Source organism: Chionomys nivalis, chromosome 3, assembly GCF_950005125.1.
Source record: "Chionomys nivalis chromosome 3, mChiNiv1.1, whole genome shotgun sequence".
NCBI lineage: Eukaryota > Metazoa > Chordata > Mammalia > Rodentia > Cricetidae > Chionomys > Chionomys nivalis.
The window spans coordinates 110,151,719-110,164,048 of NC_080088.1; the positions used below are offsets into that span (position 1 = coordinate 110,151,719).

Sequence of the window (12,330 nt, forward strand, 5' to 3'; positions counted from 1 at the left end):
ATGCCATGAGGAAAAGAGCCAAATTTTGTTTTAAGTTTGTCTTAGATACGACCACAGTTTGCAAACAGTGCTTTCTCACTAGCCACGGGCATAAGCGTCTACTGCAGCCCTTTCTGTGCCTGCTGTCACCGACACCCCGTGTTTACAGACATGAACGTCACTAACCTGGCTGAAGATTTCATGCCGCTGATACCTCCTGAACAAGTGCACACAGTTTTGTGGCGAACAATTCTTTGCATTTTGGAAGGCTTGAAAATGTTCATCCATTCTACGTCAGTCATGTGTCCTGGGGCTTCGACAATGATGTTACTCGGGTGGCAGCACTTGGACTCACCCAGGTCCTTGTCACCCACACAGACTTCATTTTGGACACAGCATGAGATTTCGGCTGTATCTGCGAGGTTATGGCAGTTCCCATCAAGCTTTTCCAGGTGCTTTGAGGCCGAGCAGTTAGAAAGGCCCAGGTAAACATTGATGTCATGCCACTGCTTCTCATCAGGCAGCGAGACGGATGTGTCCGAGAGCTGCTTCTCTTCGACCTGAAGCTCCATTCCATTGCTTCTTGGTGAGTTTGCATGAATCTTGCATAGTGTAACTTTGTTTTCTGGTTCAGTCTGGATTTTTCCACCCAGAGACCAAGATTTTTGTTTCTCCAGTAAGTCTTTGGTAAATAGAGACGAGAGAGTGATTACATTTTTTTCCCCAAACGTAGTGTTAACCTGTAGCTTCTTCTCTCTGCATGCATCACAAGAGCTCTTGTCTGACCTATTGTGCTGAGCCAACGCGACCTCAAACTTTTGATCCTTAACCAATGACTTCTGATTTCTCTCTCTCTTAATATCGATTTTTGGGTAGTTATTGTCAAGGTCTGATAAACACATGTCTCTGCTACAGTGGCATCACAAAGAAAAGGAGTTACAAGATTGACTCGATACTATCGTACACTAGTGTCACCTCCCCCAAGCCCCATTAGTAGACCTAGATCCCAATAAACCCCTTAGGCTGACTTTCAGAGCCCACCTCCTGCAGGAAGCCTTTCTGACTGCCAAGCCTACATTCCCTCCCCTTTCTAGCCCTCACTCATTGTGTTTACCATCAAAACAACAGCAACAAAATCAAGACTACTACAGAAATGTAACAGGACCTTTACCAGCCTCCTCTAAGGCTTTTTCCTATCAGGGATTCCATCTGTTTTCTTAAGACAGGTTCTCACATTGTAGCCCAGGCTGGTCTAGGAATTGTGATCTTCCTGAGTACTAGGATGCCGGGTTTGTATTCTTTCTTTCCATGATGGTATGAACCACTTCCTTTGATTGTGTGTGTGTGTGTGAGAGAGAGAGACAGAGAGAGACAGAGACAGAGAGAGAGAGAGACAGAGAGAGAGACAGAGAGAGAGACAGAGAGAGACAGAGAATATGGAGGTCAGAAGACAATGGCAGTTGCTTCTCTCCTTCCACCATATGGGGGCTGGGATTGAACTCAGGCCTTCAGGCTTGGTGGTGCTATTACCAGCCATGGCATGAACCACTTCTTTTTTTTTTTTCAATAATTTATTTATTTTTTACTTTATATATTTTGCCTGAGTATATGTCTGGGTGAGGGTGTTAGGGCCCCTGGAACTGGAGTCACAGACAGTTGTGAGCTGCCACGTGGGTGCTGGGAAATGATCCTGGGTCCTCCAGAGGAGCAGTCAGTGCTCTTAACTGCTGAGCCAACTCTCCAGCTCCCATGAACCACTTCTAAGAAGCAACCTCAACTCATCCAGTGCCTCACAGTGGCAATGAATTTCAAAGAGGGAAAAGGCATGTCAAAGGCTTCTGCTTGAAAGAGAACACTGCGTGGGCCTGGGGTCTGCGGGTGGCAGCAATAGATGGGACGTACAGCAACAGAGTAGCAACCCTGAGGAAGGTATGAGGACAGAAATGCAGCCCAGCACAGTGCATCCTGCTGCCGGCTGCACCTCTCCCAGGGACAGGAGCTGGAGCCACCAGTCACTGACAATCTAGTCCAGACTTTGTAGTCCCCTGCAGACTGGGATGCCCCAGTTCCTCTTCTTGACAAGCACAATGGCTTTAGTTGGGCATGCCAGCACAGGTCTGTAGTCCCAGTAAAGAGGAAGGCTGCCATTGGTTTAAGACCAAGCAGGACAACTCAGTGACAATGTATCTCAAAAACATAAAAAAGAAAAATAAAATGGACTCCACTGTGGTAGTTTACCTGCATTATCTAGCCATTATTCAACAGTTTCAGATTTACAATCATCCCCACAATTCTTGTCACAATCGAGGGAAGGATGCCACATACCAACTGGCAACAGACAGGAAGATCTGAGCTCCTGTTGCAGCTAATGCTCTTATTCTTTGCATTATTCTCTGAGGCTGGTACCAAGTCCCGTGGATCTTACTCCCGATGGTAAGCCCACTGCCTATACAATGGAAGTGCTGCATTAATGAAGGCCTGGCCAGCTCTGCAGTGTCTACTCCAGCTCAGGGCCTTTTACTCACAGACACACAAACCTAGTCTATGATTTATTTTTGTTAGATGACTAGTTGACACCTACAGATTATACCTAAAATTCTTATATCAGGTCCCCCATAGCACTAGGATTATTGTAATTATTAGTGTACACAGATTTATTTCCTACCATACCAGAAACAGCAGCAAGTACTGGCTCACAGCAAGCCAGAGTAAAACTGACCTAATGAGGAAGTAAAAATCAACATCAATACCATCGGCTAAGGTTACCTGCATTCCAGGGCCTTTGATTCCTCCATCTTTGAGTCATATATCTGCATTAATTCCTGAGAATTTTCTACATTGAAATTAAGAAACTGCAGGTCACTCTGTTGTTTTACGTAAATCTGCCAGAGATGTCAACAAATCAATACAATAAAAACAAATCCAAACTGAATCAACAGCTTGGCACTTTGAAATCCTAAAACAGACCAGATGGTTGCAACAAGATATTTCCATACATCTCATCTCCTAACCTCTAAGTCCCACAGCCAAGACTGCTACGCTAAAGACGATGTATGTCTGATGTAGTGAAGATCCAGGAGGCACCATTAACAAAATCAGTAGGTTCTGGGTGGCGGGGATACATGCCTTTAATCCTAGCATTCAGGAGGCAGAGACAGGTGAATCTCTGAGTTTAAGGCCAGCCTGGTCTACAAAACAAGTTCCAGGATGGCCCTGTGTCAAAAAAAAAAAAAGCCCCCAAACAAACAAAACACACATACACAGAGAGAGAGAGAAAGAGAGAGAGACAGAGACAGAGACAGAGAGAGACAGAGACAGAGAAACTCCCCCAACAAAAATCAACAGGCAGACAGCTTCCTAATTTCCCAACATTTCTTACCTATGGTCATAGAAGACAGCTGGGACATACCTGTCTCAGGTTGTGTAGCTCTGAATTTGTACGATCTTGCTTTGACTTTGCAATATCAAGTAACTCATCTTTCCTCTTTTCTCTCTCGACTGTATAAGGACAAAAATAATTGGATATTTTTCATCAGCAATATCAATACATATCACTCAGGTTCTAAAGATTTAACAAATAACACTTCTGTTGTGGTTCTCAAACTTAAAAGCTGCAGAATGACTGACTGAGAAGAGCTTTCATGTGTGATTCTGACTGAATCCACCATGAAATAGGAAAGTGCACAACGTAATTAATGTTAAGTCAAAAAATGATTTAAAGTATATGCAAAAATAAAGGGAAATATGGGGGGAAAAAAGCCTGAAAGTAAGCGGGGCCCAGGAGTACACACCTGTAATTCTATCACTTGGGAGTTGGAGGTGAGAAACTCAGGAATTCAAGGCTAGCCTGGGTTATGTGAGACCCTGACTCAAAACAAAAAACCAAATAACGAACACCAAGATTGAAAGCAGATATTAAGAAGTGGTTGCTATTTTCATTCACTGAAACAGGATCCCTCTATGAATCTAGGCTGGACTTAAATTCGGGCTCCTCTTGGAACCTCTACACTCCAAGGGATTAGGGTATCCTATCACCTCCAGCTAAGCACTTATTTTTATTTTAAAAAATTTAACGTTTTAATTGTATGTATGTACACCACGTGCATGCCTTCGGAGCAGAAGAAAGTACCAAATCCCTTGGAATCACAGCTACAGAAAATTGTGAGCTGTTAGCTGTCATGCAAGTGCTGGTAATTCAATCTGGGTCCTCTGGAAGAACAGTCATTTCTTGTAACCGCTGAACCATCTCTCCAGTCCTAGGAATTTATTTTTAACAAGTAGGGCTTGGGAATGTGCACCTGTGTTCCCAGATACTCCACATTCGACACATGAAAATCACTTGAGGCCAAAAGTTAGAGAACAGTCTTGGCAACATAGAAACAAAAACATATGAAGAAGTTATTTTTAGGAGATGGGGATATGGCTTAGAGGTAGAGTGCTTATTTAGGTTTGATTCCTACCACCAGCATTACAAAAAAGAGTATATATACAAAGAAGGTACTATAAAGGTATAGAAACCAGGTACTATCCCCAAACATACATTAACAGTGTATATAAGAACGATTTGAGAGGAAATAGACTCATCAGTTAAAGAAAACATTTTTTAAATCTAACAAAAGCTTAGCCCAAAATATCCATGAAATATAGGATACCATAAAAAGGCCAAATCTTGCCGGGCGGTGGTGGCACACGCCTTTAATCCCAGCACTTGGGAGGCAGAGGCAGGCAGATCTCTGTGAGTTCGAGGCCAGCCTGGTCTACAAAGGGAGTTCCAGGACAGGCTCCAAATCTACAGAGAAACCCTGTCTCGAAAAAACAAAAACAAAAAAAACAAACAAACAAACAAACAAAAAAAAGGCCAAATCTTAGAATAATAGGTATAGAAGAAGGAGAAGTTCAACTCAAAGCCACAGAAAATTTATTTAACAAAATCATAGAAGAAAACTTTCCCTAACTAAAGAAAGATATGCATATGAAGATACAAGAAGCTTACAGAACACCAAATAGATTGGATCCAAAAAACATCCTCTTGCCACATAATAATCAAAACACTAAACATACAGAGTAAAGAAAGATTATTAAGAGCTGCAAAGGAAAAAGGCCAAGTAACATATAAAGGTAGGCCTATCAGAATTACACCTGACTTCTCATTGGAGACAATGAAAGCCAGAAGGTCATGGTCAAGCATTATACAGGCATTAAGAGAACATGGATGCCAGCCCAGACTACTATACCCAGCAAAACTGTCAATCACCATAGAAGGACAAAACAAGATATTCCATGACAAATCTAAATTTCACCAATACCTAGCCACAAACCCAGCTCTACACAAAATACTAGAAGGAAAACTCCAACCCAAGGTAGATGGCTACACCAACAAAAACACAGACAACTGATGATCTCATTACAGCAAATCCCAAAGAAGAAAAAAAATGCGCAAGTTAACATCGCCAATGATGAAAACGAAATAAACAGGAGATAGCAACCACTGGTCATTAATATCCCTTAATGTAAATGGACTCAACTCACCTATTAAAAAAAGGCACAGGTTAACAGATTGGATACGAAAACAGAATCCAGCCTTCTTCTGCATACAAGAAATGCATCTCAACCTCAAAGACAGACATCGTCTCAGAGTAAAGGGTTGGGAAAAATATACCAATCAAATGGACCTAAGAAACAAGCAGGTGTAGTTATCCTAATATCTAACAAAATAGACTTCAAGCTAAAATCAGTCAAAAGAGACAAAGAAGGTCATTTCATATTAGTCACAGGAAAAATCCACCAAGAGGAAATTTCAATACTGAACATCTATGCCCCAAATACAAGGGCACCCTCATACATGAAAGAAACACTTCTAAAGCTTAAATCATACATTAAACCCCATACGCTAATAGTGGGAGACTTCAACACTCCCCTCTCACCATTGGACAGGTCAATCAGACAAAAATGAACAGAGAAATAAGAGAACTAACAGATGTTATGACTCAAATGGACTTAACAGACATCTATAGAATTTTCCATCCAAACAGAAAAGAATATACCTTCTTCAGCACCTCATGGAACCTTCTCAAAAACTGACCACATACTCGATAACAAAACAAACCTCAACAAATACAAAAAAAATGGAATAAGCTTATCAAATCACCATGGTTTAAAATTAGAAGTCAACAGCAATACTAATTCCAGAAAACCCACAAACACATGGAAATTAAACAATGCTCATCTGGATCATCAATGGGTCAAGGAAGAAATAAAGGGAGAAATTAAATTAAAGACTTCCTAAAATTCAATGAAAATGACCACACAACATACCCAAATTTATGGGACACAATAAAAACAGTGTTAAGAGGCAAGTTCATAGCACTAAATGCCTACATAAAGAGGCTGGAAAAATCCCACACTAGTAAATTAACAGAACATTTGAAAAATTTAGAACAAAAAGAAGCAAACTCACCTAAGAGAACGAGACAGGAGGAAATAATCAAACTGAGAGCTGAAATCAATAAAATAGAAACAAAGAAAACAATACTAAGAATCTTCGATAAAATCAACAAAATAGACAAACCTTTATCCAAACTAAGCAAAAGGCAGAGAGAGAATATCCAAATCAACAAAATCAGAAATGAAAAGGGGGACATAACAACAGATACAGAGGAAATACAGAGGATCATGAGGTCATATTTTGAAAACCTGTACTCCACAAAATTGCAAAACTTAAAGGAAATGGACAACTTTCTGGATAAATATCACTTACCAAAATTAAAGCAAGAGCAGATAAGCAAATTAAACAGACCTATAACTGCTGAAGAAATAGAAACAGTCATCAAAACTCTCCCAACCAAAAAAAGCCCAGGACCAGATGGTTTCAGCTCTGAATTCTACAAGACTTTCAAAGAAGAACTAATACCAATACTCCTCAAATTATTCCACACAATAGAAACAGAAGGAACATTTCAAAACTCTTTATATGAGGCTATAATTACCTTGATACCCAAACCACAGAAAGACATTACTAAGAAAGAAAATTACAGACCAATCTCACTTATGAACATTGACGCAAAAATACTAAATAAAATACTAGCAATTTGAATCCAAGAACACATCAGAACCATCATCCATCATGACCAAGTTGGCTTCATCCCAGAGATGCAGGGATGGTTCAACATATGAAAATCTGTCAACGTAATCCACCATATAAACAAGCTGAAAAATAAAAACCACATGATCATCTCATTAGATGCAGAGAAAGCTTTTGACAAAATACAACATCCCTTCATGATAAAGGTTTTGGAGAAAGCAGGGATACAAGGAACATACCTAAACATAATTAAGGCAATATATAGCAAGCCAACATCAAACTAAATGGAGAGAAACTCCCAGTGATTCCACTGAAATCAGGAACAAGACAAAGTTGTCCACTCTCTCCATATCTATTCAATATAGTTCTTGATGTCCCTAGCTAGAGCAATAAGACACCAAAGGGAGATCAAGGGGATATAAATTGGAAAAGAAGAAGTCAAACTCTCAATGTTTGCTGATGATATGATAGTTTACATAAGTGATCCCAAAAATTCTACCAAGGAACTTCTACAACTCATAAACACTTTTAGCCATGTAGCAGGATACAAGATTAACTAAAAAAAAAAAATCAGTAGCTCTCCTGTACACAGATGATAAAAAGACTGTGAAAGAAATCAGAGAATCAACACCCTTCACAATAGCCACAAATAGCATAAAATATCTCAGAGTAACTCTAACCAAACAAGTGGAAGACTTGTTTGACAAGAACTTTAAATCTTTGAAGAAAGAAATTGAAGAAGACACCAGAAAGAGGAAAAATCTCCCATGCTCTTGGGTAGGCAGAATTAACATAGGAAAAATGGCAACCTTACCAAAAGCAATCTACAGATTCAATGCAATGCCCAGCAAAATCCCAGCAAAATTCTTCAAAGACCTTGAAAGAACAGTACTCAACTTCATATGGAAAAGCAAAAAATCCAGGATAGTCAAAACAATCCTGTGAAATAAAAGAACTTCTGGAGGCATCACAATCCCTGACTTCAAACTCTACTACAGAGCTACAGTACTGAAAACAGCCTGGTATTGACATAAGAACACACAGGAGGACCAATGGAACCAAATAGAAGACCCAAATATCAAACCACACATCTTTGAACACCTAATCTTTGATAAAGAAGCAAAAAAAAAAATCAAATGGAAAAAAAGAAAGCATATTTAACAAGTGGTACTGGCATAACTGGATATTAACATGTAGAAAAATGAAAATAGACCCATATCTATCACCATGCACAAAACTCAAGTCCAAATGGATTAAAGACTTCAACATAAAGCCAGCCACATCGAACCTTATATAGAAGAGAACGTGAGAAGTACACTTGAACGCACTGGCACAGGGAACCACTTCCTAAATATAACCCCAGAAACACAAACACTGAGAGAAACAATTAATAAATGGGACTTCCTGAAACTGAGAAGCTTCTGTAAAGCAAAGGACACGGTCAACAAGACAAAACGACAGCCTACAGAATGGGAAAAGATCTTCACTAACCCCACATCAGACAGAGGTCTGATCTCCAAAATATACAAAGAGGAGCTGGAGAGATGGCTCAGAGGTTAAGAGCACTAACTGCTCTTCCAAAGGTCCTGAGTTCAATTCCCAGCAACCACATGGTGGCTCACAACCATCTGTAATGAGGTCTGGTGCCCTCTTCTGGCCTGCAGGGATACATGCAGGCAGAACACTGTATACATAATAAATAAATTTTAAAAATATATACTGTATCGACGTAATAACCAGGCTAGCTTAATATGAAACAGCAAATTTTAATGAAGGGATAGCTTACAACACCAGGGATCCAGCGATGAGCAGGAAATACAAAAAAGAGAGAGCAGCGGCGGGGCTCTAGCTCGCCAGATTTATACGTAAACATTAGCCCGAGGCGAACACACCCCCCAAATTGGCAGGGCTAACCCTACAATATACAAAGAGCTAAAGAAATTGGACACCAAAAGATCACATAATCCAATGAAAAATGGAGTACAGACCTAAACAGAGGAATCTAAAATGGCTGAAAGACACTTAAGGAAACGTTCAACATCCTTGGTCATCAGAGAAATGCAAATCAAAACAATTCTGAGATTTCATCTTACACCTGTAAGAATGGCCAAGATCAAAAACACTGATGACAACTTATGCTGGAAAGGTTGTGGGGAAAAGGGAACACTTCTGCATTGCTGGTGGGAGTGCAAGCTGGTTCAACCCCTTTGGATGTCAGTGTGGTGATTTCTCAGAAAATTAGGAAACAACCTTCCTCAAGACCCAATAATACCACTTTGGGGTATATATCCAAAGGATGCTCAATCGTGCCACAAGGACATGTGCTCAACTATGTTCATAGCAGCTTTGTTTGTCATAGCCAGAACCTAGAAACAACCTAAATACCCTTCGTTCGAAGAATGGATAATGAAAATGTGGTACACTTACACAATGGAGTACTACACAGCAGAAAAAATAACAGCCTGAATTTTGCAGGAAAATGGATGGAGCTAGAAAACATTATTTTGAGTGAGGTAACCCAGACACAGAAGGACAATTATCACATGTACTCACTCATAGGTGGTTTTTAAACATAAAGTAAAGAAAGTCAGCCTACAAACCACAATCCCAGAGAACTTAAACAACCAATGCGGACACTAAGAGAGACTTACATAGATCTAATCTACATGGGAAGTAGAAAGTAGAAAAAGACAAGATCTCCTGAGTAAATTGGGAGCATGGGGACCTTGGGGGAGGGTTGAAGGGGGAGGGGAGAGGTGGGGAGGGGAGCAGAAAAAAATGTAGCGCTCAATAAATATCAATAAAAAAAAGAAAAAAGGAAAAAAAAAGAAGCCGAGGAAGGCCCAGAATGAGCCAACAACAACAATAACAACAAAAATAGAATTGATTTGAGCCAAGTGGTAGTGGCGCATGCCTTTAATCCCAGCACTCGGGAGACAGGCAGGTGGATCTCTGTGAATTCAGGACCAACCTGGTCTACAGAGTAAGTTCCAGGACAGTCAGAGCTATACAGAGAATCCCTGTCTCACGGCAGGGAGAAGAACTGATTTGATTCACACAGTCACATCAGCAATAAATGCTTCACTTAAAAAAATCCAAGAGATAGAAATTAAGTTATTATATTTGGTATTTGTCTTAGTTATTTTATTCTATACTTAGTACTTTAATTAGTTAGTTAGTTACTTTCTATTGCTGTGAAGAGACACTATGACCAAAAACTTATAGAAGAATTTATTGGGGGCTTACAATTCCAGGGTTAGAATCCATGGCTATCATTTTAGGGAGCATAGCAACAGCTGAGAACTTAGATCTCTATCCAGAAATCAGAGGTAGAGAAAGGGCTGGAGAGATGATTCAGTGATTAAGGTTGCTTACTGCTCTTCCAGAGAACCAGAGTTCAGTCCCCAGCATCCATATCAGGCAGCTCACACCTGCCTGTAACACCAACCCCAGAGATGCCCTCTTCTGGTCTCCAGAGCACTACAATCATATGTGCACACACACACACATACACACACATACACCCCACAATTTAAAATAAAAAATAAAGTCTTTAAAAAAAAAATAAGAGGCAGAGAGAGCTTTTGAAACATCAAAGCCCACCCCCAATGGCACAGAGATCCACTTGCCTTTGTCTATTGGGATTAAAGGCATGCGCCACTACACCCTGCTATACTTTGTTTTTATATCACTGGGGAATAAACTCAAAGTATAACAAGCAAGCACTCTATCAAGTGAACTACATCCCTAGCTCCCTCAATTTACTTTACTTGAAACAATAATGAATAATTGTCTTCTATAGAAAGGCAATCAGTTGAAGAAATGTTTTTTAAAAGTTATTTCCCAAAATGTATTATAGTTGTATTTAACAAGTCTCATACATTTTACAAATTAAAAAGACTTTTATATTTATGAATCAGGGGTGGGCTGGGTGTGATGGCACACACCTAAAAGTCTCAGTTCAAGACCAAATTGGGGGCTGGTGGTGCAAAATAGACTGTAATCTAGACTTCATCTTCAGACCTTCCCAGGCAGTGTCGTGTGTACACCTACGTGTGTATCTTAACACAACTGAGGACTTGTGTGACACTTGCCTTTGGCACCGCACCGCAGACGGCCCGAGAGGAAGTCAAGCAATGTCTCCGCAGCATCTACTTAGTTCTGATTCCCTGTGGCCTGTTAGTGTCTTGGCTTTAGTGGAATCACATACAGGCTGACTCCAACTGTCTGATTCCAACCATGGGGTGTATCTTTAGTTACATACAGGCTGACCACGACTGTCTGATTTCAACCATGAGGTGTATCTTTAGTTACAAGGCATAACTAAGACAGAAATCCTAGAAATAATCAACACACTGACCTCTAGTGGTGAAACTGGCACTGCCTTACCCTAATCCTTAGGAGGATTAAAATGAATGAAGGATTCATTGTACTTGACAATTCTAAAGGTGTTTCTCTTTAAACTGTAAGAATTTACTCTCCTCTTAAAAGGAGGGAGATTGAGGAAAAGAATGGCTAGACCAAAATGTTCATCTAGTTTTCTCTTTAAAAATTTCCCTCCAAAACTATGATTTTCTTAATACTCCTGCAAAATGAGAGCCTAGGGAAACCTTGGTGGGCAGGGGTATCAATAAGCTCAATGTCCACAGTGAGGAGAGAGAGGACTTCAATAGTGAATATTTCAGGTAAGATGGGCAGGGGCCATGCTGGGGAAGGTGGTGCACGGTGGGAAGGCCTGGGATGATTACACATGACACCAACTAATGAAGATTTTAGTTGCACCAATGCAACAATCACATGAGCTTTTCCCCAACGTACTAACTGAAAGTAATTAATTTGCAAAACTCAATGCTGAGCCAGGCAATGGTGGCACACACCTTTAATCCCAGCATTTGGGAGGCAGAGGGAGGCAGATATCAATGAGTTCCAGGCTAGCCTGGTCTACTAGAGCTAGTTCCAGGACAGATCCCAAAGCTACAGAGAAACCCTGTCTCAAAAAACCAGGGGGAAAAAAACCCAAAACAAAAAAACTCAATGCTGAATTCCTAAAGAGTTTTTTAGTGCTGGAGGCCAAGTCTAGTGGTAGGTTACACACCAGCCCTTTGGACTCCTGATAGTTTACTTAGCATTTGTGAAATTATACAAACCCTTCCCTCAACAACCCATATGATTCTTTTTAGATAATGTTACTTCTGATCCTTCTGCCTCCACCTTCCAAGGTCTGTGATTATAAGTTATATGCCATCAGGCCCAGCTACTGCGTGCTGGGT

General features: G+C 40.4%; 1 protein-coding gene across 1 annotated transcript in view; it reads right to left on the reverse strand.

Annotated features, from left to right (window-relative positions):
* Ccdc62 (coiled-coil domain containing 62) overlaps positions 1-12,330 on the reverse strand; it is a 47,002-nt gene that overhangs the window by 13,889 nt on the left and 20,783 nt on the right. Inside the window, exons 7-9 of the mRNA XM_057765778.1 lie at positions 3,389-3,477; positions 2,746-2,861; positions 166-888 (exon numbers count right to left, since the gene is read on the reverse strand). Coding sequence (XP_057621761.1) covers positions 166-888; positions 2,746-2,861; positions 3,389-3,477 — 928 coding nt within the window. The remainder of the gene's footprint in view (positions 1-165; positions 889-2,745; positions 2,862-3,388; positions 3,478-12,330) is intronic.